This window comes from Podarcis gaigeae, assembly GCF_964106915.1.
Source record: "Podarcis gaigeae genome assembly, chromosome: 7".
Taxonomy (NCBI): Eukaryota; Metazoa; Chordata; class Lepidosauria; order Squamata; family Lacertidae; genus Podarcis; species Podarcis gaigeae.
In genome coordinates this window covers 86894845-86918837 of record NC_139683.1, presented here as the reverse complement: position 1 = coordinate 86918837, position 23993 = coordinate 86894845, and the positions used below count along the sequence as shown (strand labels likewise).

Sequence of the window (23993 nt, the reverse complement as noted above, 5' to 3'; positions counted from 1 at the left end):
GGTCTGTTAAGAGAGAGAAGGCGAGACTCCCTGGGGAAATGTGCCAATCCAGAAAGCTTCCCTTTAAGTGGATTGGTTTAGGTCTCTTTTCTTAGGAACATGTAAGGGCTTGACCAATGGAATATAAACACTTTTAAAATCAATCACCCAGCTGAAATTGACAAGAATTGAAACTGAAAACATGTTTCCTGAAAACATAGGGCCACTTCCTTCATAATCAGAAAGGAAATACCCCAGAAAGGAAGCTGCGCTGCAGAGCATCCAGACATTCTGCGCCAGATGTTCTGCTCGGGTTCATTTTGCAAACAGACAGCACTCATTGAAGGATGGCCCTTTCGGTCTTCCTTCATGTGTGCACATGTGATACATGAGCTGCTGCATTGCATTGTCCAGTTCTCACACCAGTTACTTAGGAAATCGCAGCCCATAATTCTGGGATGTTTAAGTGGAGCTGGTACTCATTTTGCACTTGTATTAAATTGATCATTTAGTGTGACATCACCCACGCTTTGGAACTCCCTGCCTGTTGACATGGGGCCTTCATTGTGCTCTTGTTTTTAAAGTCAGATTTCCTGCAGTCTGGAGAGATGAGGGAGAAAGAAAAGCTGAGGGGAAATCTCAGTAAGCCTATGATTTCATGATGATACCATGCAGAGAGGTCCTGCAAAAATATGAACAAAGCATGGTTATTCCAAAGTAGATGTCTAATGTGGAAATACCCTATGTCAGTGGTTCCCAAATAGCTAATTACTGAGGACCCCCTGTTTATCAAAAGCCAAGCCACGGACCCCCTACTTTTGAAAATTTTGATAACTCTATGGTAGTTACCGCTGCAATGCAATTTTTTCAACAAAATGTGGGGTAGCCCCTAATAAGCAAGGGATTTTAGGTATACAATAGTGCCTCACAAGACGAAATTAATTCGTTCCGCGAGTTGCTTCGTCTTGCGATTTTTTCGTCTTGCGGAGCGCGGATTCCCCGGGTATTAACGGTTTTACGAAAAAGGAAGCAAACCCGCAAGACGTTTTCGTCTTGCGAACCAAGCCCATAGGGAAATCCGTCTTGCGAAGCACCTCGAAAAACGGAAAACCCTTTCGTCTAGCGAGTTTTTCATCTTGCGAGGTATTCGTCTTGCGGGGCACCACTGTACTATAAAACAGACTAGGGTTGAGTGATAATCTGGTTTTCAACATTGTGATATATCGGCAGCTAAACATCGCAATATTCTGATATATCACAATGTCTGAAATTGGAGATTTCAGGTGTGGGGATGAGGGAAGGAGAAGCCTTGGAGATGGTGAGAGGATGAGGGAAGGAGAAGCCTTGGTGGGGGGGGGGGAGAGAGGAAGGGAAGGGGCGTCACCTCCACTGCATGGTTTGAGTGAGAGTGGGATAGGATGGGATGGGTGCATCAGGGCAGCCAACAAAGATCCATGTCCCCTGTGGCTGCTGCTGCTTTCCTGCTTACTGAGAAAAGCTGCTCCATCTCAGTGCCAGGGGAAGGCAGTGCCACAGTGCCCTGAAGTGAGGGATGGCAGCTCAGATCAGCAGTGGTGGCTGTGGCTCGTGATCAACTGCTCTGCTCTCCATCAGCGGGAGGTAAGGCAGCTGAGATCAGCAGCGTTATTGACTGAGATTATCGTTATTGTGGTGTGATTTCAAAACTGATTTTGGCCAACATATTGAAAAATCACACAGTGCTAAAACAGACCATAAAAAATGTGATATTACCATGCAAAAATGACAAAAAATTAGTTGGAGGGGAGGCAAGGACCCCATGAGTGCATTCTACAGACACCCGGGGGTCCCCGGACCCCTAATTGGGAACCACTACCCAATGTATTTTCTCTAGAAAGAGATATCTCTGAATGTGAAAAATCAACTGCATTAAGAGGTCTTTGAAGCAGAGGTGATGACAGTTTACAGGAAGGACATAAATTTATGCGTTTTTCCTAACAGAGGACCACAGTTATAAAGAGGCTTCATTTGCAGTTAAATCAGTCTCTTGAAAAACCTCAAGGACATTGCCTTGGTTTAGCAAACAACATATATAGCTCTGCTCTATCTGTGTAGAGGAAAGACACAAGCCTTGGGCATCGTAATTTATGAAATTAATATAATAAGGAATGTGTGAAATATATATATGTTTAGTTCAGGGGTAGCAGTGTGGTGTCTTCCTAATGTTGCTCATTTCCAACTCCCAGCAGTCCCAGTCAGCATGCCCAGTGGTCAGGGATGATGGGGGCTGGAGATGCAACACCTGGAGGGCCCTGCTTTGGCCATCCTTGGTCTAGTTCTCACTCCACTAGAAAGTATTGCAAGAAAAATTAAAAACGAATTACTCATTCCCTCTGGTAGCTTATGCTCCATCTGTCACAAGAAAGTAGCATTAAGCAACATGCATATTGTAGTAGGTTGTAATTTTGCTGCATTTCCTCCCTGTCAAGCTGAGAACACTGACGTCTTGCCCCCACATGGCAAAGCTAAAAGCTTTTGTAGTTTGAGAGGTGATGACTTTCAAAGAACCTTTCTCCAATTACAGTTGTAAAATTATGATATATTAGATGCCCAAGTGTACTGAAACATCTTTGTTTTCAAAAGGCTCCATCAGACCTAGACCTGATTTTGGCTCACTTTCCCCCCTTGAAATGAAAATTGTAATACATAGCATTTATATAGTGCTTTCAGGAATTTAAAACACTTAATTGATCTTGTTGCAATCCTTACAGCAACCTTGTAAGGTAGGCGAGTAACTTCCTTATACTGAAAAGTTGAGCTGAAAAGGGGAGTAGTTTGGAGAAGACCACCTCATGATTTCATGGTAAATTCAAACCAGGAACTTCCTGGCTTATACTACAGTCTCTTAGCCACTATGCTGACACCAGCTCACCTATCCTTTTTGTTCATATTACTCTGTAAAGCACCGTATACATTGATGGTTTGGGGACCCAGCAATGTTGCTAGATTATCAGTTTGGAATCCTCAGCTCCAGATCCTTGGACTTTGCCCATAAATCCCCTTTTTGTGATGGTGGCACAGAGCACAATGAGGCTCTTTCCCAAGGAAGTGTGCTTAGAATTGTCATCTTCACTTTCCAGTGGAGATTTATGTGTCAGGGTTGCAGTTGAAGGCAACTGAGCCATCTCCAGCTACGTTTTGCAGTTTTGGATATCCAGCTTTGTAAACATTGCCCCGCTTCCAAATGCACACCCTCTCCTTTTTCTTTATTTTATTTCATGCACAAACAAAAAGAACTTACAAAGAAAAAATAATGTAAAAATAATGATTGCAGTTGCTGCTAATGACAATTGCAAAGAAACTCTCTGTTTCAGAACACATGCAATTCTGCCTTGGGGCAGAATTTTAAAGCAAACTCAACAAAAAAGCATGGGAACAACAGTTCTTGTCTCCAGAAACATGCTACCTCTGAATCTGGAACATCTGTTTTGGAATCATGCAGCCAATAGGTGTTCAGTAGCTACTGAAAGCTACACAATCCTTTCAAAAGTCCTCCAGCCCAACAGCCTGATCACCACACATATACTGGTGAATTTCATAACTTATGTCTTAAATTCACTGCTGTTCTACAATTCAACCTTGAACATGTTCCAGAAGTAGGCTTTTGAAACTTGCTCTGAATTCACAATTGTGCAATGCACCAATATCACAAGGATACAATGCCACCCCAATTGCCACCGTAGAAGAAAGGCAGGACACAAATGTAATAAGTCAGTAAGCCCAGCCCAATGCCACCAGTCGTAAAGCAAGAGTATTCTATTCTCCCCACCACCACCTTATTGGCCACATACCTTGTTCAAGACGAGTGTTCTTGTAACTCAGTGCTGCTCAATCATAGGATTAGTACCACTGGTGATACATTTGCTTCTTGACTACTTTGAGCCCAGGACTCTTCATTCCAGTGATGAAAAGAAGCCTGTTCTATACACAAATCCTCACTTGTGACCCCAGAGGCTTGGAAAGTTGAGGTGATTTTAATCTGTTTTAGTATTTTAACTTTTCTATGTTTCAAAGCATGGCTGTAATTTTTTCTTGATGATATCGTTTTATTTTTTTGAAAATGGTTTTGAGGGTGTGGTGGTGGTTTTTTTTTTTTTACAATCATCTGGGGTATAAATTTTACGGCATAAATAAATGAATTTGTGGGGTGACAAAACAGACCTAAGGCTGAGTTTAACCATCTCAGGGTTTTACCATGTTCTGAACTCGCTCCAGTCTTGCATTGACCCCTTGAATGCATTAACAAATCAGAGACCGAGTAGAGATAAAGGATTATTATCTTAGGATAGCAGATTATGAAAAAGAATTAAGCTCTTAGAGTAATTGGAGAGAAAGCTGTATAATGTTTTAAGAGCCAGTCATTGCCTATGAGTATAAATGGGATTTCAATCGAATCTTTCTAGTTGTGTGTTTCTAAAGCAGAATGAAAAGTCTCTTCTCCTCACACCCCACTCCCCCCAAAATTCCTGAGTTGCAGGACAATATATTCTGAAGATTTTTTTTAAAGGGGGGGGCAGGCTAGGTAGCACCAGCTGCAGCTTCCCCCCCTCTACATTTCATGTTTCTCTCACCCTCTTCCCATTGCCTCCTTGATATAATTGTTCATAAGTTGGTGATACTTTATGAAGATTGTGGAGGGGAATGAAGTCGCAATACGGCATCATTTTGTGGGGACATGGGGGGGGCAGAATGACATCTCTCCCAGCGGGTGGCAGACCTCTTATGGTTATGCTGACCTCCGCAACCTCTTATGGCTATGATAATAAATAAATAACATTTGAAACTGCTGCCACAGGTACCTAGTATACCCCCTTTGAAAATTGAGGACACTCTTGCCCCCCCAAAAAACCTCTGTTTATACATACAAAACTGAATTTTTGTCCCTCTCCACACAATTTTGAGCAGAAAGCTAACAATGGATAATGTTGACTTAGCCCACCAAGTTTGGAAGAGCTGGGGAGCGAGAATAATATGGCATGCCTCCATCAGGCTCATTAGTTTGCATTAGCATCTCCCCATCCCATCTAATTAATACTCTCCCCCCACCTTTTTAACTTGAATTGGTGTCCTACTGGCTTTGTTTGTAGTGCGTTCATAAAAGCAATAATAACAGGATGAGATTTTAACAGAAGGTGATAGAAAATGGCTGATGTAACATGAGTCACATATTGTGGGAAGCATCCTGTTCTGGCACTTTGCCAAAGTAATCCCAGATTTCACAGGGAAAATGCAGATTTCTCTTCTACAGGGGAGCATTCAGTTCTGTGAGCAGCCACTTGTAGCCTGAAATATTGTAGCTGAGGCTCAGCCTCTCCACCTCACCTTCCCTTTGCAAGAGTCAAGGAGAGGAGAGTATGAGAGCAGGCTCATTTGCTCATTCCGCTTTCTGCTCCATTCAAGTGTAAATGGAGCTGGTAGGGGGCCTAATTCCAACATTAAATATTGTGCTTGGGTGTAAGATGGTGACCCCACCATCCCGCTAAATCTCTAGTGTTTTGTTGCTTCAGTCATGTCTTCCTCTGCATCCACACACACACACACACACACACACACCCAACAGAACAATTCACTACTGCTATTTGAACTGAGGCTGCGTACACACCCTATATTTAAAGTAATAATAATAATAATAATAATAATAATTTTTTATTTATACCCCGCCCTCCCCAGCCAAGGCCGGGCTCAGAGCGGCTTACAAGCAATAATAAAAACAAGATGAATGATTACAAACTTAAAAACAAAAATAAAACACAACAATTAAAATAATGGAACATTAAAATATTAAAATGTAGCCTCATCGCAGGAGGAGAAGGAAAAGAAGGGGAAAAGAGAGAGAGAGGGGGGGGGAGGGAGGGAATCAAACTGGCTCCAAGCCAAAGGCCAGGCGGAACAACTCTGTCTTACAGGCCCTGCGGAAAGAAATCAGATCCTGCAGGGCCCTGGTCTCATGAGGCAGAGCGTTCCCCAGGCCGGAGCCAGAGTTGAAAAGGCCCTGGCTCTGGTCGAAGCCAATCTAACTTCCTTCCTCTCACAAAGTACACCTTCCTCTCACAAAGAAAGAATCCTGGAACTGGTGTTTTGTTAAGAGCGCTGGGAATTGTAGCTCTGTTAGCAGTAAACTACAGTTCCCATGGTACATTTTTTGGTGGGGAGGGTGCTTTAAATGTATGTGCTCAGCCTGTGCTGAGAGCAAAGTTCCTTTTACGGAAGCAGATTGACACCCCCCACTTTATACATCAGTGGGGCAGAAATGTGAAGAATAAATCTGGCTGCCTCCTGTCACATCAAACTTAGCCCAAGAACTAGGTCTAAATCTCCCCTTGACTGAGGAATTGTCACGTGGAGCTGGACTGTACATATTGTGAAAGAAAGAAAGAAAGAAAGAAAGAAAGAAAGAAAGAAAGAAAGAAGGAAAGAAAGAAAGAAAGAAAGAAAGAAAGACAGGAACAGCAGTACAATAGCACAATGGACCAAAGCAATGGTTTGCAGAATGCCTAGCTGAACCTAGAGCACCCTACCTAGAAGCCATCGTTTTCATTAGCACACATTAATTAGGACATGGCTTCAGTGCCCTATGGGATGGAAAAGTCACTCTGATGAGACAAAAAGTCAATAGAAGAGGTTCTGGGTTGGAGTGGTGCAGGAGATCATAAACAGAGTGTGTGTGTGTGAGAGAGAGACACACAAAGAGAGAGGTTGATGTGTGATAAACAGGACAGGGTCAGAAAAATAGAAATGTGGGGGGGGGGATTACTGGGAATCAAGGAACATGGAGAAGGGAATGCTAAAATTTAATTCAACAAGGGGGCAATAAATGAAGGAAAATAAATTGAGAGAACCAGGAAGAGAAAATGAGCAACTCTTGAAATTCTGAAAGTACAGCAGCTTTAAAGATGTGAACTGTTCATTCAAGCAGAGAAAAACCCATATAAATTATATGGCAGGGAATGAAAAAAACCCAGTGGTTTAGGTACAAGGAAAGGAACCAAGGAAGATTTAAATAATTTTTAAGTGAAATAATGAAAATGTGATTCTGAAAGGGGGTTTAGAAAACTTTTATTGATGTGCACATATGTTGTTATTGTGCTATGAGGCAAGTGCACCCAGACCACGAATGCACAATAGTGTCTTGGCTATACAACACACCAATAGATTTAACTTTACTTTGTAAGGGGGAATAAATGGGCAAAGACTCTGAAAGTGATAGCAACAGATGGGCCGGCTTCCCCAAGGAGCCTCTCAATTGTTCACTGCCATTCCAACTCCCTTAAGAGCAGAGGAATACAATGCCTGCTTAATATTGCACGCTAACTGTACTATGGCAGACGCAACCAGAGTAGGAATAAAAGGGCATAGTCTTTTCTCCAGTAGGTGAAGGAAGCAGTGAAGCCCTCACACTTTCCCCTAGAATAAATCCTCTTGGTGGTATTTAGATTCAGTTCACACAACACATTTCACATTGCAAGGGAACAGTCCCACTTTCCCCAGACATACATTCATGCAAACAGCCCAAGCAGCTGATCACAGATTCAGTAGTTAGCAATTCCCATGATTTCAACAATGGTTTTCCAGTTGCTGCAACCATGGATATTGCTGCTAGCTGTATCTGTGATCTGATCCTCAGATTCCTGGTACCCTGGAAGGAATAATTTTCTGCACTGTGTCTTCCCATTCCTAAGGTCGGCGGTTCGAATCTCCACGATGGGGTGAGCTTCCGTTGCTCAGTCCCTGCTCCTGCCAACCTGGCAGTTCGAAAGCACGTCAAAGTGCAAGTAGATAAATAGGTACCGCTCTGGCGGGAAGGTAAACGGCATTTCTGTGTTCTGCTCTGGTTCTCCAGAAGTGGCTTAGTTTATGCTGGCCACATGACCCGGAAGCTGTACACTGGCTCCCTTGGCCAATAAAGCGAGATGAGCGCCGCAACCCCAGAGTCGGCCATGACTGGACCTAACGGTCAGGGGTCCCTTTACCTTTAGTACTCTTGTTGCAACCAACCTTGGATCAGGCTGCGACCCATTTGTGGGTCCTGCGCCACCAGTCGAAGACCAAGGCCGTAGATTAAATTAGTGCTTAAGAGACAGCTACAGGGGTAGCTTCAAAAGTTGGCAACGCTACAGGGAACACTGCCAAGTTACATTTCCTCCAGGCATTATGTTTCTAACCATAATAGAACATACTGCACATTTCTTTACAAGGGCTGCTGTACAATGGTACCTTACTTTAATTTTTTTGATATGACAGCTCTGTTCTTGTGACGAACATCAGCTCCATTGAAAGATCTCTGCTCCAACATGGGGGAGGGTTGTTTAATCTTTAACCTTGACAAAGCTCAGTGGCGTAGCGTGGGGGGTGCAGGGGGGGCCGGCCGCACCGGGCGCAACATCTGGGGGTTAGGGTTAGGGGGCGCAAATCCACGGGTTAGGGGGTGCAAATCCATGGGTTAGGGGGCGCAAATTACTTGCCTTGCCCCGGGTGCTGACAACCCACGCTACGCCACTGACAAAGCTGGAGTCCATCATTAGCACACACATAAGCAAGGGACCAACTCATCATCATCACCACCACCAGTATTTTACTCTGTGTTTGGTGGTATTGTTGCTGTTATAACTCACTCATTCAGAAGGTGGCAAGGTCACTGCACCTTTACTAGGTATGTAGATGAGGGAATTTAAGCAGCAGCTAGACTGGTGACTGGGAGCGGCCAGACCACATAACACCAGTCTTAAAAGACCTGCATTGGCTCCCAGTACGTTTCAGAGCACAATTCAAAGTATTGGTGCTGACCTTTAAAGCCCTAAACGGCCTCGGTCCTGTATACCTGAAGGAGCGTCTCCACCCCCATCGTTCTACCTGGACACTGAGGTCCAGCTCCGAGGGCCTTCTGGCAGTTCCCGCACTGCGAGAAGTGAGGTTACAAGGAACCAGGCAGAGGGCCTTCCCGGTAGTGGCGCCCTCCCTGTGGAATGCCCTCCCACCAGATGTCAAAGAGAACAACAACTACCAGACTTTTAGAAGACATCTGAAGGCAGCCCTGTTCAGGGAAGCTTTTAATGTTTGATGTATTAGAGTATTTTTTTTTTTTTTAAGCCGCCTAGAGTGGCTAGGGAAGCCCAGCCAGATGGGCGGGGTATGTATGTATGTATGTATGTATAAATAAATAAATAAATATTATATGGCACTTGTCATGGAAAAGGAACGCAGGACCATTCCATTGAGATCGGCAGCTTCTGTCCCCTCATCTCCTTGACCTGCTTCTGCCCTAGCAGCTTATTAGAACTTGTCGCTAAGAACTGGTAACTGAGTCTGTTTATATTCTCCTCCCTCCCAGTCCAGTTTCCTTTTGTGTTGGGTATTTTTTATTATAAGCCCGAGAGCAGGGACTGTCATGTTTGTACTGATTTGTAAATTACTCTAGAAGCCCTTTTTTGGGGGGTGAAGACCAGAATAAAACATTGTTTATATAAAGTTCATCATGCCCAATGACCCATTTGAGTTAACACTAGAAACACCCTACACACTATTTCTGCAGTAATTTGGTTACACTTTAGTTTGCATAAAAAGAAGATACCAAGGATTTTGAAATGCATTAATGTATGTGTGCATATTTATGTAAATAAATACATTTCATTCTTTTTGTCAAAGGCCATGGCAAACACATACCACAACACATCAATCCAGGAATACAAAATAATAAAATTTGTGGCCCTGCACCACAGTGCGTAATTATAGGACTGATTGATCTAACACTAAAGTGTTCTAAAGTAGGCCATCACTAAGTGTAAAATAAAATAAAGATCTATATTTATTTGTATTTGTTTGTAGGGATTCCTATGTTCAGACTGGCCCCTTTAAAAGCATTCTGACCTACAGCAATAAACAAGTGACACTATTTTGCTCCATACTTTGAAAGCTTCATAATCTGCAAGTAGGACAGGCCCCCCCCCCCCCGCACCCCGGCCAGTGAGTTTGTACTATTTCTAATGTACTGTGGGTTTCTATACCTTACATTTTAGAGATTCATGACAGTAGGAGTTTGGGATTGCAGAGACTTGACTGCTAGTTCAGAGCTTCCTATTCTGTTTTGTGTTTTAGAAGATATTTCACATTTGTGTTATAATCTCATGTATAAGCTTGCCTGTTACAGTCAGCCATAGTCTATGTCTTACCATGAATGATGTCAGGAGCGAGCCGGCAGTAAATTGCACTGTGCAAGTTGGAGTTGACTCTTTATTAGCAAGATCACAATCTGCACAGACTTGCAAGAGTATCAAGCCTAATTAACACATCATCTCATCTCTGGTGGGTCTTGTCCCATGGATCAATTGCCAAGACTGAAATTTCCTGCCTCCCCATAGCCATCTAAATCCCCTTCTCTCCAGGGCTTTTCCCAGGCAACCAGAGACTTCGCCTGTGTGTAGCCACCAGAACTCTTCTGGTTCTGGGAGACCAGAAGGTTAGAGGGGAGCAGGATGATGGGGAACAGCTGTGACTCATCTCTGCCTCTTGGCCTCTCTCCTCCCCTACTTAAGCGTCTGCCTCTGATTCTGGACTTCTCTCTGCCACAGACTCTCCGAGCTCACTAAACCTTGTTACCACTTCTCCCCAGTGTTTTCCCTCTTCTCCCTCTGACCACTCACCATTGTCCCACCACCACTCCCCAGGCTCTGAGCCTTCTTCCCTTGGTGATTCCCCAGCTGGTTTCTCCCACCATTACTCTGCATCCAGCTAGTTCATGACATCTGAGCAGCATCCTAGTGCACATTGCTGAATCACTTGCATTTCACTGTGCCCTGCTTGAGAGCAGGAAACAATGAACCTTGGCTTAGCGTGGAGTCTGAGCCAGTGCTCAGGGTCTGTTTCTCTCCAAACAAACCACAAGTGGAATTCATTTACTGCCCATGCTTTTATTGGGAGAAACACACCACAAGTGCTGGTTCATAGGTCACACTAAACCAGGGACTCAGCTATATAGCTGCAAATAAAACATTTTAAGTGTGTTGTAAAGTTCATTATAGAAATGTGCAATGGTGATGGTGAGCTACGGCAAATGCAATATATTTTTCAAAACTTTTTTTTTTTAAGCATTTTCACAGTGTTTTTTTTATATGTGTCTAGATTTCACCCAGGGCTTGTCATTTATTGTTCCTTGCTCCATGCAGGGCAGAAGGGGGGGGGGGTGTATGAGAAGCAGCAATTCAGCAGCAGGCACCATAAGTTTATTTTAATTTTTTTTATTACCCTCAATAATAGCCAAATTATAACAATAACAATTAATTCCCAAATTATACAAAGTGCCAACCAACTTCCAATTAATACATTTTAGTTAAAGTGGCTCCCCGCATGGTGGTTTGGGTGCACTTCCGATCTTATATCACTGCGTTCCATAATCTTAAATAATTTCAGTTATAATAATAATCCCTTAGTGAGCAGCTACATAATCAATGATTTCCATTTGTGATGTTAGAATATATAAATTTATAAAGCTTCAAGTGAGGAACTCAAACTATTATCTTTATTCTGCCCTGTGTGTGAAAACTGTCATCCATGGAGATTCCTTCTGTCCATATTTGGTGTTGTCTCTGTTGTTTTCTCTCATCGTGGCTTAGGGCAGAACTGAATCTTGAAGTTTCTCAGAGGTCTTTTCTCTTTGTCCCTTGCTTTGATGCCTTGGAACAGGCAACAGTCTGCTAGAAACCATGGCGGATCTTCACCATTTTTCTCTCAGCCTAGGAAAAGCTGGGCAGTTTTTGAACGCGCTGAAGATTTAATACTCCTTTCCAACACCCAGAATCTCTGCAGCTTTCTTATCACATCCCCCAAATTCTTTTCCTACCAGCAAGAGATTTATGGCCCAATTAAACTTTATCTTAGATTACATTTCATCAGTAGCACACACAAATCTCAGTCTCTTTTTCCTTGTCTGTTGTTTTTAAACAGAGGTGAGGGGAATTATTCCTTCTTTCCAACGCAGTCATACTTGAGTTTCCCCTCCTCCTCCTTTCTTCATTTCAGATCACACACAGTTTCCATTTTTTGCTTGTTAATATCAATATTACTCCAACGTCCCTTCCTCACTTGTAAATATCTATTTATCTTATATTCTGGAGAGGGCTGCCAAATCATAAATATATAAAAGAAGCTTTATATATAAATATATATAAACCATGGGCTTCCCAATCGACTCTCACTCCGAAAAAAAATCTTATCTCAATTCAAACCTTTGATCCGTGTAGCTGGTATATTTGGCAGTATGTTTTTGCAACCCTTTCCCATCATGCGCCAGTTCTGTAAATCCAATTAAAGATCCAATTATACGGAGAACCTCTGCCTCTTAATGGTGGCCTAAGAGGGTTTTCACCAGGCGAAGTGCTTTTGCACTCAATGCCTCTGTGCCTCCCACATTCCATGCCAGAGCGAGAGCCAGGTACCCAGATGAACTGCGAGAGAAGACTATTCCCCCCGTACCTGGGGGTAATTGCAAGTATGATTTCCCCTGTGTCATCCTTGTTTTTTGTTTGCCAATGATCCCCTGCTGTCGTGGGGTCTGTCTCCATTAAGGCTGGCAGGACCAGAAGCCCCAAGCCAGAATTTTATACTACCATGGTGAAGGGGCTGTTATTGTCAGATCCTTGGTAGGCTGAAAAACCTCTTTTATACCAAAGTCTGGAGGACAGAAACATGGCCTTTTGGAGAGGGAGTATCTTTTAAAGGCTATCCCACTGGCTGTGCCACGGAATAGTGCCTGTGGTTTCTCCTGTTGCAGGATCAAAGGTTAGGAACATGGGAAGCTGACTTATATAGATAGAGTCAAATGACTGGTCCATCTAGTTTAGTATTCCCTACTTAGGAGTAGTGGCTCCTTTCTATGGTTCCAGACCCAAGGCTTTTTTCCAAGCCTTGCAGAGATAACAGGGAATGAACTGAGGAACTTTTGCATGCAAAGCATGTACTCTACCGTGGAGCAAGTGCAGGTGGCAACTGGGCTGTGCAAAGAGTTCCATTGTTTAGCTATGTTAGTGGGTTAATAAATTATGATTAAGTGACAAGTGGGGAGCCACAGGGTTGAATGGTCATCTGTCATGGATGCTTCAGTTGAGATTCCTGCATTGCAGGGGGTTGGGCTAGAGGATCATTGGGATCCCTTCCAATTCTACAATTCTATGATTCTATAATACATTGGAACTTCGTGTTACGGACAGGATCCGTTCCGGAGGCCTGTCCGTAACATGGAACTGACGTAGGCCGAAGTGCCGCGTCTGCACATGTGTGCGGCACGATTTAGCGCTTCTGTGCATGCATGAAGCGCAATTTAGCACTTCTTCACATGCACAAGTGGCAAAACCCGGAAGTAACCCATTCTGGTACTTCCAGGTTGCCATGGGACGCAACACGAAAACACGTAACCTTAAGCGGACGCAACGTGAGGTGTGACTGTATGGCATTGAAATAGTCAAATTCTTACTTACCTTATTGCACTGATTATATAACAGGTTTTGCCATAGTCTGTTAGTCTGTTGCAACCTATAATGTTTCGGCAATTTAAAGACTAATTATTTCATTATGGCATAAACATTGTCAGTTTCACGAAGTGTTATCTTCTGTTATAGCTATATAATACGGATTGGAGTGTGCGTAGGGATTTAGAAGCACTAAGGTCTAAGTGAAATGCAATGTAGAAAGTACAGAGAAAGTGAGAATTACCTAACACTGACAAATTTACAAAACAGTTGTTGATATCACAGCCTTGCTGGCACTGGTAGGACAATTAATACAAGTAGTATGATAAGAATTGTTGCCCAATTCAGTCAACAGTTGAGAGCATGAAACTCAAGATGAACAGTCATTCAGCAGCTGCACCTCTCAGTTTAGGCTGCAATAGTAGAACATGTTTATTTGGGAATAAATCCCATTGAATGCTAAAGACTTCTGAAGAGGCATGTATAGGTGTGTACAGCCAATGCATTAAAAATGAAGCATCACTTGCGAGCAGCAGAGTAGCTCACAGGAGAAATTGTGTTTCACTTTGCCTGTTGCACATCTCTATCGAGTGAATAACATAAATGAAGCTTTGCCTTTTTTGTGTTTGATCGCTGCTTAAAATTACGAGTAGGCTTACTCTGAGAGACAGTAGTTAACAAGGTAGAATGTGGATTTTCACCCTCTATATCTTCTTTTGCTGGCAGTTCTAATATTATTATTTTTCTTGGCTACTATAACAACAAAATATTGCATGGCTATTTTAATCCAAAATAGGTTTAGGGAAAATCAGTGCATTCAGAATATTTGGAGACAGAATATTTCCCTCCCTCCCTCCCTCTCTTGCACACACAGTTTTCTCTCAGCAAGCAAATAGTGTTTGCTCTCCGTGAGCTGTTCCAGAATTAGTCGGCAGAATGTAGGACTCCTCTGTAGCAGGAAATATTCATCATGCCAGCCAGAGGGAAAAGCAACAGCCTGCATAGCACAAACAAAAAGCAAAGCAAAGAAATGGGGCGCTCTCTGCAATTCCCTGCCAGCTTGCATCCCGCTCTGTGTTCTAAAGAATTTCATCACTAAATAGTAATGTTAATTTACACTGACCCTTAGGATAAATGATTGAGCCTGTCCTAAATATAGAGAGGGTATTTATTCATAGTGTGGATTACATTTAATGCACATGCCTTCCCCCAAAGAATCATAGGAATGATAGTTTATTAAGGATGATGGGGACTATAGCTCTGTGAGGGGTAAACTATAGTTCCCAGGATTCTTTGGGTGAGGTTCTGTGCTTTAAATGTATGGTGTGCATGCAGCCTTAAAAAAAAAAGTGCAGCCAGCAAGATTTCTTTTAGATGTAATGGCAGTAGTTTGGGTTAAGGCTTTTATCTGAATGACCTTTCAGATGCACTAGATGTCAAAATCCTTAAAGAGGAAGAGAGGATTGATGAATGAAAAGAGGTGGGGCTGCATATTGTCTGGGCAGAACATGCCACACAAATGCAAATGTCTCTTGTCAGCCAGTACTGATTCTCCTTGCAGGGGGTTGTGTGTGTGGAGGGGGGCGGGGTTGCATTTGAAAAGGGGAGCCTGTTCACGAGAAAGATTTATTAAAAGAAAGCATTGGAAGGACATGAGACAGAGCCAAAGCCTGGTGCTTACAATATAGCTTTCATCATGTAGAGTGAGCCCCACCTGTTCCTGTGAAATGACAGATTGTGGCTTTAGGGCTGTGTGGAGAATATGAGAGCATGCATAAAAAGGAAGAAAGAAAATACTCTCTTTGGTGTCGCTGCCAGAACACTGAGTTGCTGATTGAATTGCACTGCTCTGTGCTCAGTGAGCAGCCATCTTGCCTGCCGGAGACATCTCAATTCTAGCCTGTTTTTACCTGCCACTCTGTATTGTCAGCTTTGTTCTACTTCTCCTTCATTTAAAATGGATTACAAGCAAAACTCGTCTTCTCCAGCTGGATAGTTTTACAGATTTTGTGCTTTGGAGAAGAGACTCCTATAACCAGGACAAAATTCATGCATGCAGGAAAAAAACCCCCACATAATTCTGTCCTAAGGAAATTAGAGGGAGGAATTCCTGGGGGTATATGAGAGAGTTAGATGGGTTGGTTTGCCCTGGTGCTTGGATAGATAGCTGCTGCCCACTGAGAGGCAAGCATGGAGGGGAACGAAGAATGTTTGGGGGCTGTGAGCTCTTCTGCTCTAATCCTCCTTGCTGATCACTGACCACACAGTGCAGTTTCCACAACCTCCACACTTTCTGATGTGTGCAGTGGGCCAGTATAAGTGATAAGGGGCATCTGCATAAGGCAGTGGTGTCCAAACTTTGTTCAAAGAGGGCCAGATTTGATGAAGTGAAGGGCCTTGAGGGCCGACCAAAGGGCCGACCAAAGTTTTTTTAGGATTATTGAAGTTGTTGAGCTTTTTTTATGATTTTACCCCAGGATATAAACTGTCACAGGGACCGGATTAAACTGGACATTGGTCCTGATAAGGCCCCCAAAATGGACTTTGGACATGCCTGGCATAAGGGATGGAAAGCACAGCAGAGGGACGGGAATGTTGTCAGGCAGATACATAAACTCTATTGCGTGGACAGGGTTAGGGTTAGGGTTAGGGTTAGAGAGCCTGCCCCGTTTCACTGCCATCGCAGGCGAGAGCAATGACAACCTCTCGGCGTATGGCCAATGCCTCCCCTCAAGACCCCTCTAACGGGAACCCTGGGATCACCGCCACAAAGGGGGTGTGGGTCACTGCTTAACCCCCCCCCCCCCATTTTAGGAAGATAGACTAAAGGATTCTGCCTAAGGCCTGAAGTTGTGACGTTTTGCTACTGGAAAGGCAAAACCTGCCAATGCAGGAAAATTCCTTTCCGGGCCTTCAACAGCAACCATGATGTAGCAGTGCCCGTGTACCTGTGGAGAAGAGGTTAACCTGCAAAATAAGGCTTAACTGAGGGAGGACAGGGTGGGAGAAGCTCTGGGGCCAACTGATGCTTCGCAGGTTCACCTTCTGTTGTGTAGGCAGGGTGGTCCCTCTCCCTACCTGGCCGATCCCATGGCAACGCCCCCCCAGGCTGGATTGGGAGATGGGCTGAGGCAGGCAGAGACCTCCAGGTATCCAGCCTGGGGAGGGTGAAGCCAGCCCGTACTACTGGGAGCCACACTGGGATCCGGGGGTGCTGCGTGCGACCATGCAAAAGGCGCCCCCCATTTGTTGTGGGGAGCAGTCACTGCTGAATATTGAGGCCTTTTACAGGTAACTGCCCAGATTAGAATTCTGAATACCCACATGGAGCCTTTCTAAATGTGAGGGTTCCTCCCTATTCATTTCAATACAAGGAGGCACCTGTCGCTTTCTATAAAGGAATACTCTCAAAGTTGTCCTGAAAGGGCTGGTTCAGCTTTTCAGTAAATTTAAAAAGATTGTTAAAAGTTGTTGTTGTTGTTTAGTCGCTTAGTCGTGTCCGCCTCTTCATGACCCCCTGGACCAGAGCACGCCAGGCCCTCCTGTCTTCCACTGCCTCCTGCAGTTTGGTCAAACTTATCCTGGTAGCTTCGAGGACACTGTCCCACCATCTCATCCTCTGTCGTCCCCTTCTCCTTGTGCCCTCCATCTTTCCCAACATCAGGGTCTTTTCCAGGGAGTCTTCTCTTCTCATGGGGTGGCCAAAGTCTTGGAGCCTCAGTACAAGGATGCTAATTATTGTAAATTATTTTCCTGCAAAATATTCAAATAACGTCACAGTGATTATAGGAGAACTACTACCTGGTTGTTCAGGACAGCATTTTGACATTGTAGTTTTTTCAATTACTTCATCTTTAAGATGAGAAAAACCACACCATGTTGGGCATCTGTTAAGTCACATGAACGTTGTTAGAAAAATGAGGTACCACCCTGTTCTGAGATATGGTTAAGAATATGATCAAAGCTAAAATCCTTGTTTTTCTCCCCATGGGTGTAGCCAAGGGAGGGCAGGAGGATGCAGCTGCCCCCCCAAATCAATACAAATCAGTACAAATATGAGGCTCTGCACCCCCCAACAAAAGCCTGCCCCCTAATATGAGGCTTGGTTATGCCCTCGCCCAAAAAAACCTGGAAGGAAAACCTGGAAACAAGGATAGAATCAATGCCTTGTATACAGATATACCAGAACATGGTTATAGAATGGACTTTGGTCTGCAAGTAAAAGATATTTAGGTACTTCTGAACTCTTCTTTATATTCAGATTGCTGTTGTGTCACATAGAAAAGCTATCCTCTCCACCCAGTGGGTGCTGGTGGCAGAGAGCCAATTGTGCAGAGAGAAACAATTGCAAAGTATTTCTCCTGAGTTTTATTCATTGTTGCATACAGTGCCGAACACTAAGGACGACTCCTAGTGACTGATGGCTTCCCTCTTTTGTCTCTGCCCTCTCGTATCCCATTCCAACCTCACCCTTTCCCATTCAGACACGAAAACAGAAAAGCTATGTATATAGGTCAGGGTTGTTGGGACTAATTGCAGAGGTTATGGACAAATATATGTTTAATATTCAGAACACAAGTTTCCGTTTTGTACAACAGGAGGGAGTGTTGAATCATGATTTGTATTAGGCACACAAAGTTCAGCTGTGTAATTTATTATTCCAAGGCAGTGAGGGGAATAATGGAAGTGAGAAGGACACACAATCTCCACTCAGAAAAGATTTAATTAAGCTAAAACAAAGACTGAAGATATATGGAAGGGTCTTGTGCACTGAAGTCGTTTCTGGAATACTGGAATCACAAAAAGCAAGCCTTAATAGTCAGATGCTGGACGTTACAGAAGAATGCCATAGAAAACCAAAACATTAGATGATGCAGTATAAAGGCATCAAAAGAAAGATAATTCATTGGTTAAGATGGGCAGATTAAATTTTATAAAATAGAAACTCTGCAATAATATTATTTTTAAATATTAGAAATATGTGAAAACAAAAAAATTCCTTCCAGTAGCACCTTAAAGTCCAACTAAGTCAGTTCTTGGTATGAGCTTTCGTGTGCATGCACACTTCTTCAGATACCTTCAGTGGGATACGTGGATTGTAGAGGGTTCTTAATTCTAAGACCCTTGGGTATAATGTCCAGGTTCTTGCATTTAGTAAGAAAGAAGATCTCAGTCTGTACCTGTGCAAGTTTCTTGGTGAGGTTGATGGACTTCCATTTCATGCGGCTTAATGTGGTGCCTTCCATAGTTCCAGTTACAGATAGGTAGCCGTGTTGGTCTGCCATAGTCAAAACAAAAAAATTCCTTCCAGTAGCACCTTAAAGACCAACTAAGTCAGTTCTTGGTATGAGCTTTCGTGCGCATGCACACTTCTTCAGATACCATGCACACGAAAGCTCATACCAAGAACTGACTTAGTTGGTCTTTAAGGTGCTACTGGAAGGAATTTTTTTGTTTTGACTATGGCAGACCAACACGGCTACCTATCTGTAACTAGAAATATGTGAATTGCTGTTTCAGACACTTATTTACACTAGCCATGAAAGTTTTAATCTGGCAGACTTTTAAAAAATTGCTTGCACCAGACTCCAGAAAAAAATTGTGGCTTACAGTTTCCTAGTTGGACACAGTGATCTGAGCAAATTCATTTCCTTGCAACCTATGCAGAAAAACCAGCCTATCCATTAGTTAAAGTATCCATGCATGTTTACTCAGAAGTAAGTCGCACTGCTGTTCTGTGGGGCTTATTCACTAGTTAACACATTTAGGACTCAATCCTTAGGGTCAAAATACATGAAATGGGGTGAGGGCATTTAATAAGCTAATTTTTTATGATTTGTGGGTTATGTCAATAGCAGCCCTGGGGAGAGGGAGTGTGATCAGGATCAGGCTTGTTTTAATTTGCATTCAATATGAAATTCAGTGGATACCTATGAGTCCTGCTAATATATGATTTGTATGCAATATTCCAGTTGTGAAGATGTGGTATGATAAGAATAGGTCCTCAAACATTTGTAGCCATTTAATACACTGAAATATTGTCACCCCCAAATTATATTGAACTTGCAATGCATCCCTTGTAATGACTTGACATTTCAATGCCCTGTGGTTTTCTTTTTCCAGTGTTTTGAAAGAGCACTAAGCAACATAATATATTTATTTAAATTAAATAGAGAAGACAGACCCCATTTGCAGAGAAGTCTGTATGCAGGTGGCGCTGTGGGTTAAAGCCTCAGCGCCTAGGACTTGCCGATCGAAAGGTCGGCGGTTCGAATCCCTGCGGCGGGGTGCGCTCCCGCTGCTCGGTCCCAGCGCCTGCCAACCTAGCAGTTCGAAAGCACCTCCGGGTGCAAGTAGATAAATAGGGACCGCTTACCAGCGGGAAGGTAAACGGCGTTTCCGTGTGCGGCTCTGGCTCGCCAGAGCAGCGATGTCACGCTGGCCACGTGACCCGGAAGTGTCTCCGGACAGCGCTGGCCCCTGGCCTCTTAAGTGAGATGGGCGCACAACCCCAGAGTCTGTCAAGACTGGCCCGTACGGGCAGGGGTACCTTTACCTTTTTACCTGTATGCTGTTACCTTTATTTGTCCCAGTTCACTTATAATTCTAATACAAAACTATGGCTTAGGATGAACACACGAGCATGCGGGCTCCCAGAGAGGAGCTCAGGGCCGTTTTATTCCTTCTCTGGTCCTGCTAAGCCATGATTTGCCTTGGTGTGTTATCCCAACCCAGGCTTGTGATTTGGCTCCTTCAGACAAACCATGAACTGTAAAGCAAACTGTGGTTACAGCTTGTGGTTTGTCCAGAGCAAGACAAACCATGGGGCTGAGTTTGGATGACGTATTAAGCCAAACCATGGTGTATCTCTCAGCCACAGACCAGAGGAAGAGCAAAGTGGTTCCCCTCCAGAATCTCTCAGGATCTCTCAGGATCTCTCAGGATCTCACATTTGTGCAAAACCATGGTTTGCCTTAGCTTTACCTGTGAGCCAGGTCTTTGAGAAAACCCCAGTTGCATGGTACCCTATCTGCAGAACTTTAATTGCAATACTAAGGGTTTATTGTTCACTTTTATCCCCCCCCCCCGCCACAGAACCAGAGGCTGGCGAGGTGTCCCCTCCAGTGGGAGCTGGCGTGAACAGCAACAGCTGGACCTTTAAATATGGACCTGGCAACTCCAAGCAGCCTGGGCCCGGTGAGTTGCCAGACAAATTCATTATCCCAGGATCTCCTGCAATCATCTCCATCCGTCAGGATCCGCCCAACAGCCAAACTGACAAAAGTGACTTCATAACCTTTGGCAAGAAGGAGGAGAGCAAGAAAAAGAAGAAAAAGAAGAAGGGGAACAAAGCTCAGGAGAAAAAAGAAAAGGGCAACAGCACTACTGACAACAGTGACCAGTGAGGGGTTTATACTGAACAATCTACTTAGCCAATTTTTGTAATCTTGGAAGATCTCTCCTATGTAGCAACTCCCAACTTCTTCCTACTGTTAGCCAATTTCCTGTATGTGCAAGACTTCAGAAATCCACAGGGAATTCACAATGTCTGTCTAGATTGCTTAACAGTTTTGTCTTGAAAGCTTTATTAAGCCTGGTGTTAACTCTTTTTCTCCACTCTGGCTTGTTTTCAGAATCTAAAAAGCAGACACAAGTTTCTTTTCTCCTACGCTGAAAAGGAGACTCTTCACAATACAGCCAGTGCGAGGTTGGACTCTTTGCATTGTGGTTCCTGTGATCCTGTCCTGATGATACTTACGGGGGGTGGGGGGTGGGAGGGGGACTTAAACATTTTTGGTATTGTGCACCCTGTATCTGATTGGAAACTTTTGTGTGCTGATTATCAGCTAGGTGATGCAAGATCAGATTAATATGACACAAGAAGCGTTCCAAAACACAAACAAGTGAAGTTCCTTGTGAAATTAATGTGCAATGCTATGCGGCCTGGGGAACTATCTTAAAATTTGCAGTTAGATTTTTCATAATCTACAAGAGCTAGTGTGTAGTATGCTGGAGCTTTTATATATTTTATATACACACTCCAGCAAAAAAAGGAAGACTCACTCAGATAACTCTATACCATGAAGTATATCTTCTTCCAAGCCATTGGCCGTATTGCCACAATAAGGCCTTTTGTTCTCCTAGCAAGGATGTCCCTCAGGGAACGTCTACACAGCAACTGCCCACACTCCTGGCTCAGTGCTCCCACGATAAACAGGGAGCATGGGGAACCCCCTCTCTCTCAAAACAACAACAAACAAACAAACAAACAAACAAACCACCAAACAAACTGAAGAGGAACCTTGAGGAGTGGAGATTCCTTTGTTCACATTTTGTATCCAGCTGTGTAGACAGAACTGGTCCTGCTACCCAGGCCTTGGCATGCATGAACCGCAGGGAGTTGGGTGTCCGTCCGGGGAACATCCAATGCCTTTTGAAACCACTGTGCAGACATGTCCTCGGAGTTTAACAAGGGAAGGGAAGGCTGACATCTCAGGAATGTAACTGACTGTGATGTTTCCTTTATGTCCTTGTTTCCACTCTATTTAACATTCTTTTGCACATAATGTCTCTGAAAAGGTCAGAGTATTTCCATAACACATATGCAAAAGTAAGGACAAAAAAAGAAAATCTTATCTATGCTGTTTGTGATTTGATATCTCTATTTATAAAGGGAAAGTAGCTGTAAATGAGGAAGAAATAGGATTCCTTTAACCCAGACTGAAGTAAATTTACAGCCATTAGAAAATATAATTGCTGCTATTGAAGTGCTTTAGAAAAATTTGCCTGAAACATCTGTATTATATCTGCCAATCACAGCTTTATTCTGTCAGGTCACTGGTTTTGGGGGGAGACTGCCTCTTGCATGCATTAAGAAATACAAGATATTCTCTTTCTCTTTTTGCATTACTTATTCTGCACTTTGAATACACGACATTTGTAAACAATTTTTTGTCAGAGGAAGCTGAAGCAGACCCTTTCTCACACTAAGCAGATCGACTCACCTGCTGGCTCTGTGCAGTGTCTTGGTGTTATTACCTCCCTCATGACTTCCTTGGGCTATAGTTTAATTTCTCTCTGAGTTTATGATTTCCAACCCTACAACTATCACTCATTATGTAAAATTCAAGTACTGTATGTATGCTCTATGCTCTTATAAGTATCCTGAAATATTTATTCTGTGCTTGTGTATGTGAATGTCAATGAAACTATTACCTAGCGTGGACATTAAGCTTTACTGTTGAATGTAAATCCATTATTATTATTATTATTATTATTATTATTTTGTACGTTTGTGAACAAGTGAAGTAGTGTTAATATTTTTAAGCACTGTTAGTTACCAGTTTTTGTGTATGAATTGAAACACAAGTAAAATATCTTTCTTAAATCAAGAAATTAGTAAATCACAGGATATTATTTCAGAAGTGGGGTGAGGGTGGTCATGAAGTAAAGAACTTTTGCCTCCTGACAGATAAAGGCACAAGTGATACACGGACTGGAATCTCTAGTGGTCTCAATCCATTGTGTGTTTTAAACAGCCTATGGTGTGTGAAAGAGTGATATAAAATGATATAATCATGTTTTTCTCCACAGAATAAAGCTGGGATCCAAAGCTTACATTCCAAATGTCCCTATATATCAAGGATGGCCCCTGATTTTAATTCATTTCCCTAGTAAATCCTTTCATCTCTTTTACTCTGATTTGCCTTGTGAGGAGATCTGAGGAAGGGAATGCCTTTTCAAAAACTGGGTTAGAGTTGCCATTACTGAGGCTTTGGCTTCTGCTCTCTAGAGAAGTTGTGTCTGCGATCTTTTACAGACTTCAATGAGAATAGTCCAGAAAGAAAGAAAGAAAGAAAGAAAGAAAGAAAGAAAGAAAGAAAGAAAGAAAGAAGTTGCTGAACGTGTTTAGTGTTGCATCTAATCAAGAATCACTAAAATCAGTTCCACTGCAAAATTCTAGCATCCTATAATTCTAACCAGATCTATAATAAAATTAAACATTTAATTTTTGTAAAAGGAACATCTATTAGCAGGAAAGTGTGTGTGTGGAGACAGCGGTCTTATATATAGTGTGTCATATATATATATATATATATATATATATATTTGCTTTCGTAGATTTTCACGGGTACAGGAATGCAGGTTTTGGTGTCCTCGGGTGTCTTCCCGTGTAAAAGTTGGGGTGTCTAGGCGACGTTTCGACGAGGTCTCACTCGTCATCTTCAGGCTGGTGCTGGTGCTTTCGGCTTCTTGTTACTGGAACAGAGCGGGATCTCAATGTTTGAGTTCCTATAAATACTGTAGAGGGGGTGTGGTGTCTAGCCTCCAATGTTCTGGGCAGAGAGGAAGTTCCCAGGCTAGTGTGCCTTTTCTTCTTTTGTTCCTTAATTACTTGAGAGATACCTTGAGTGATTTCTTGAGTGATATCCTGAGTACCACTTAGGTGGGTCATTAGGTGTGGATTAGTTGCTAAAGTCTTTGTGTCTTGACCTCTTGAACTTTGTGAAGAGTTTT

At 43.1% G+C, this 23993-nt stretch overlaps 1 protein-coding gene and 1 pseudogene across 12 annotated transcripts in view; both read left to right on the top strand.

Annotated features, from left to right (window-relative positions):
* LOC310848848 (protocadherin alpha-C2-like) overlaps positions 1 to 22871 on the top strand; it is a 198538-nt gene extending 175667 nt beyond the window's left edge. For 8 of the 11 annotated variants that reach the window (XM_083748391.1, XM_083748393.1, XM_083748387.1 and 5 more), the window contains exon 4: positions 20571 to 22871. In XM_083748391.1, the coding sequence (XP_083604517.1) occupies positions 20571 to 20881 (311 nt within the window). In that variant the 3' untranslated portion in view covers positions 20882 to 22871. The remainder of the gene's footprint in view (positions 1 to 20570) is intronic. The other 3 variants (XM_083748395.1, XM_083748386.1, XM_083748394.1) reach the window with 1 other exon arrangement.
* The window catches only part of LOC310849389 (protocadherin beta-16 pseudogene), a 227134-nt pseudogene that overhangs the window by 118910 nt on the left and 84231 nt on the right, over positions 1 to 23993 (top strand). The window lies entirely within an intron of this gene.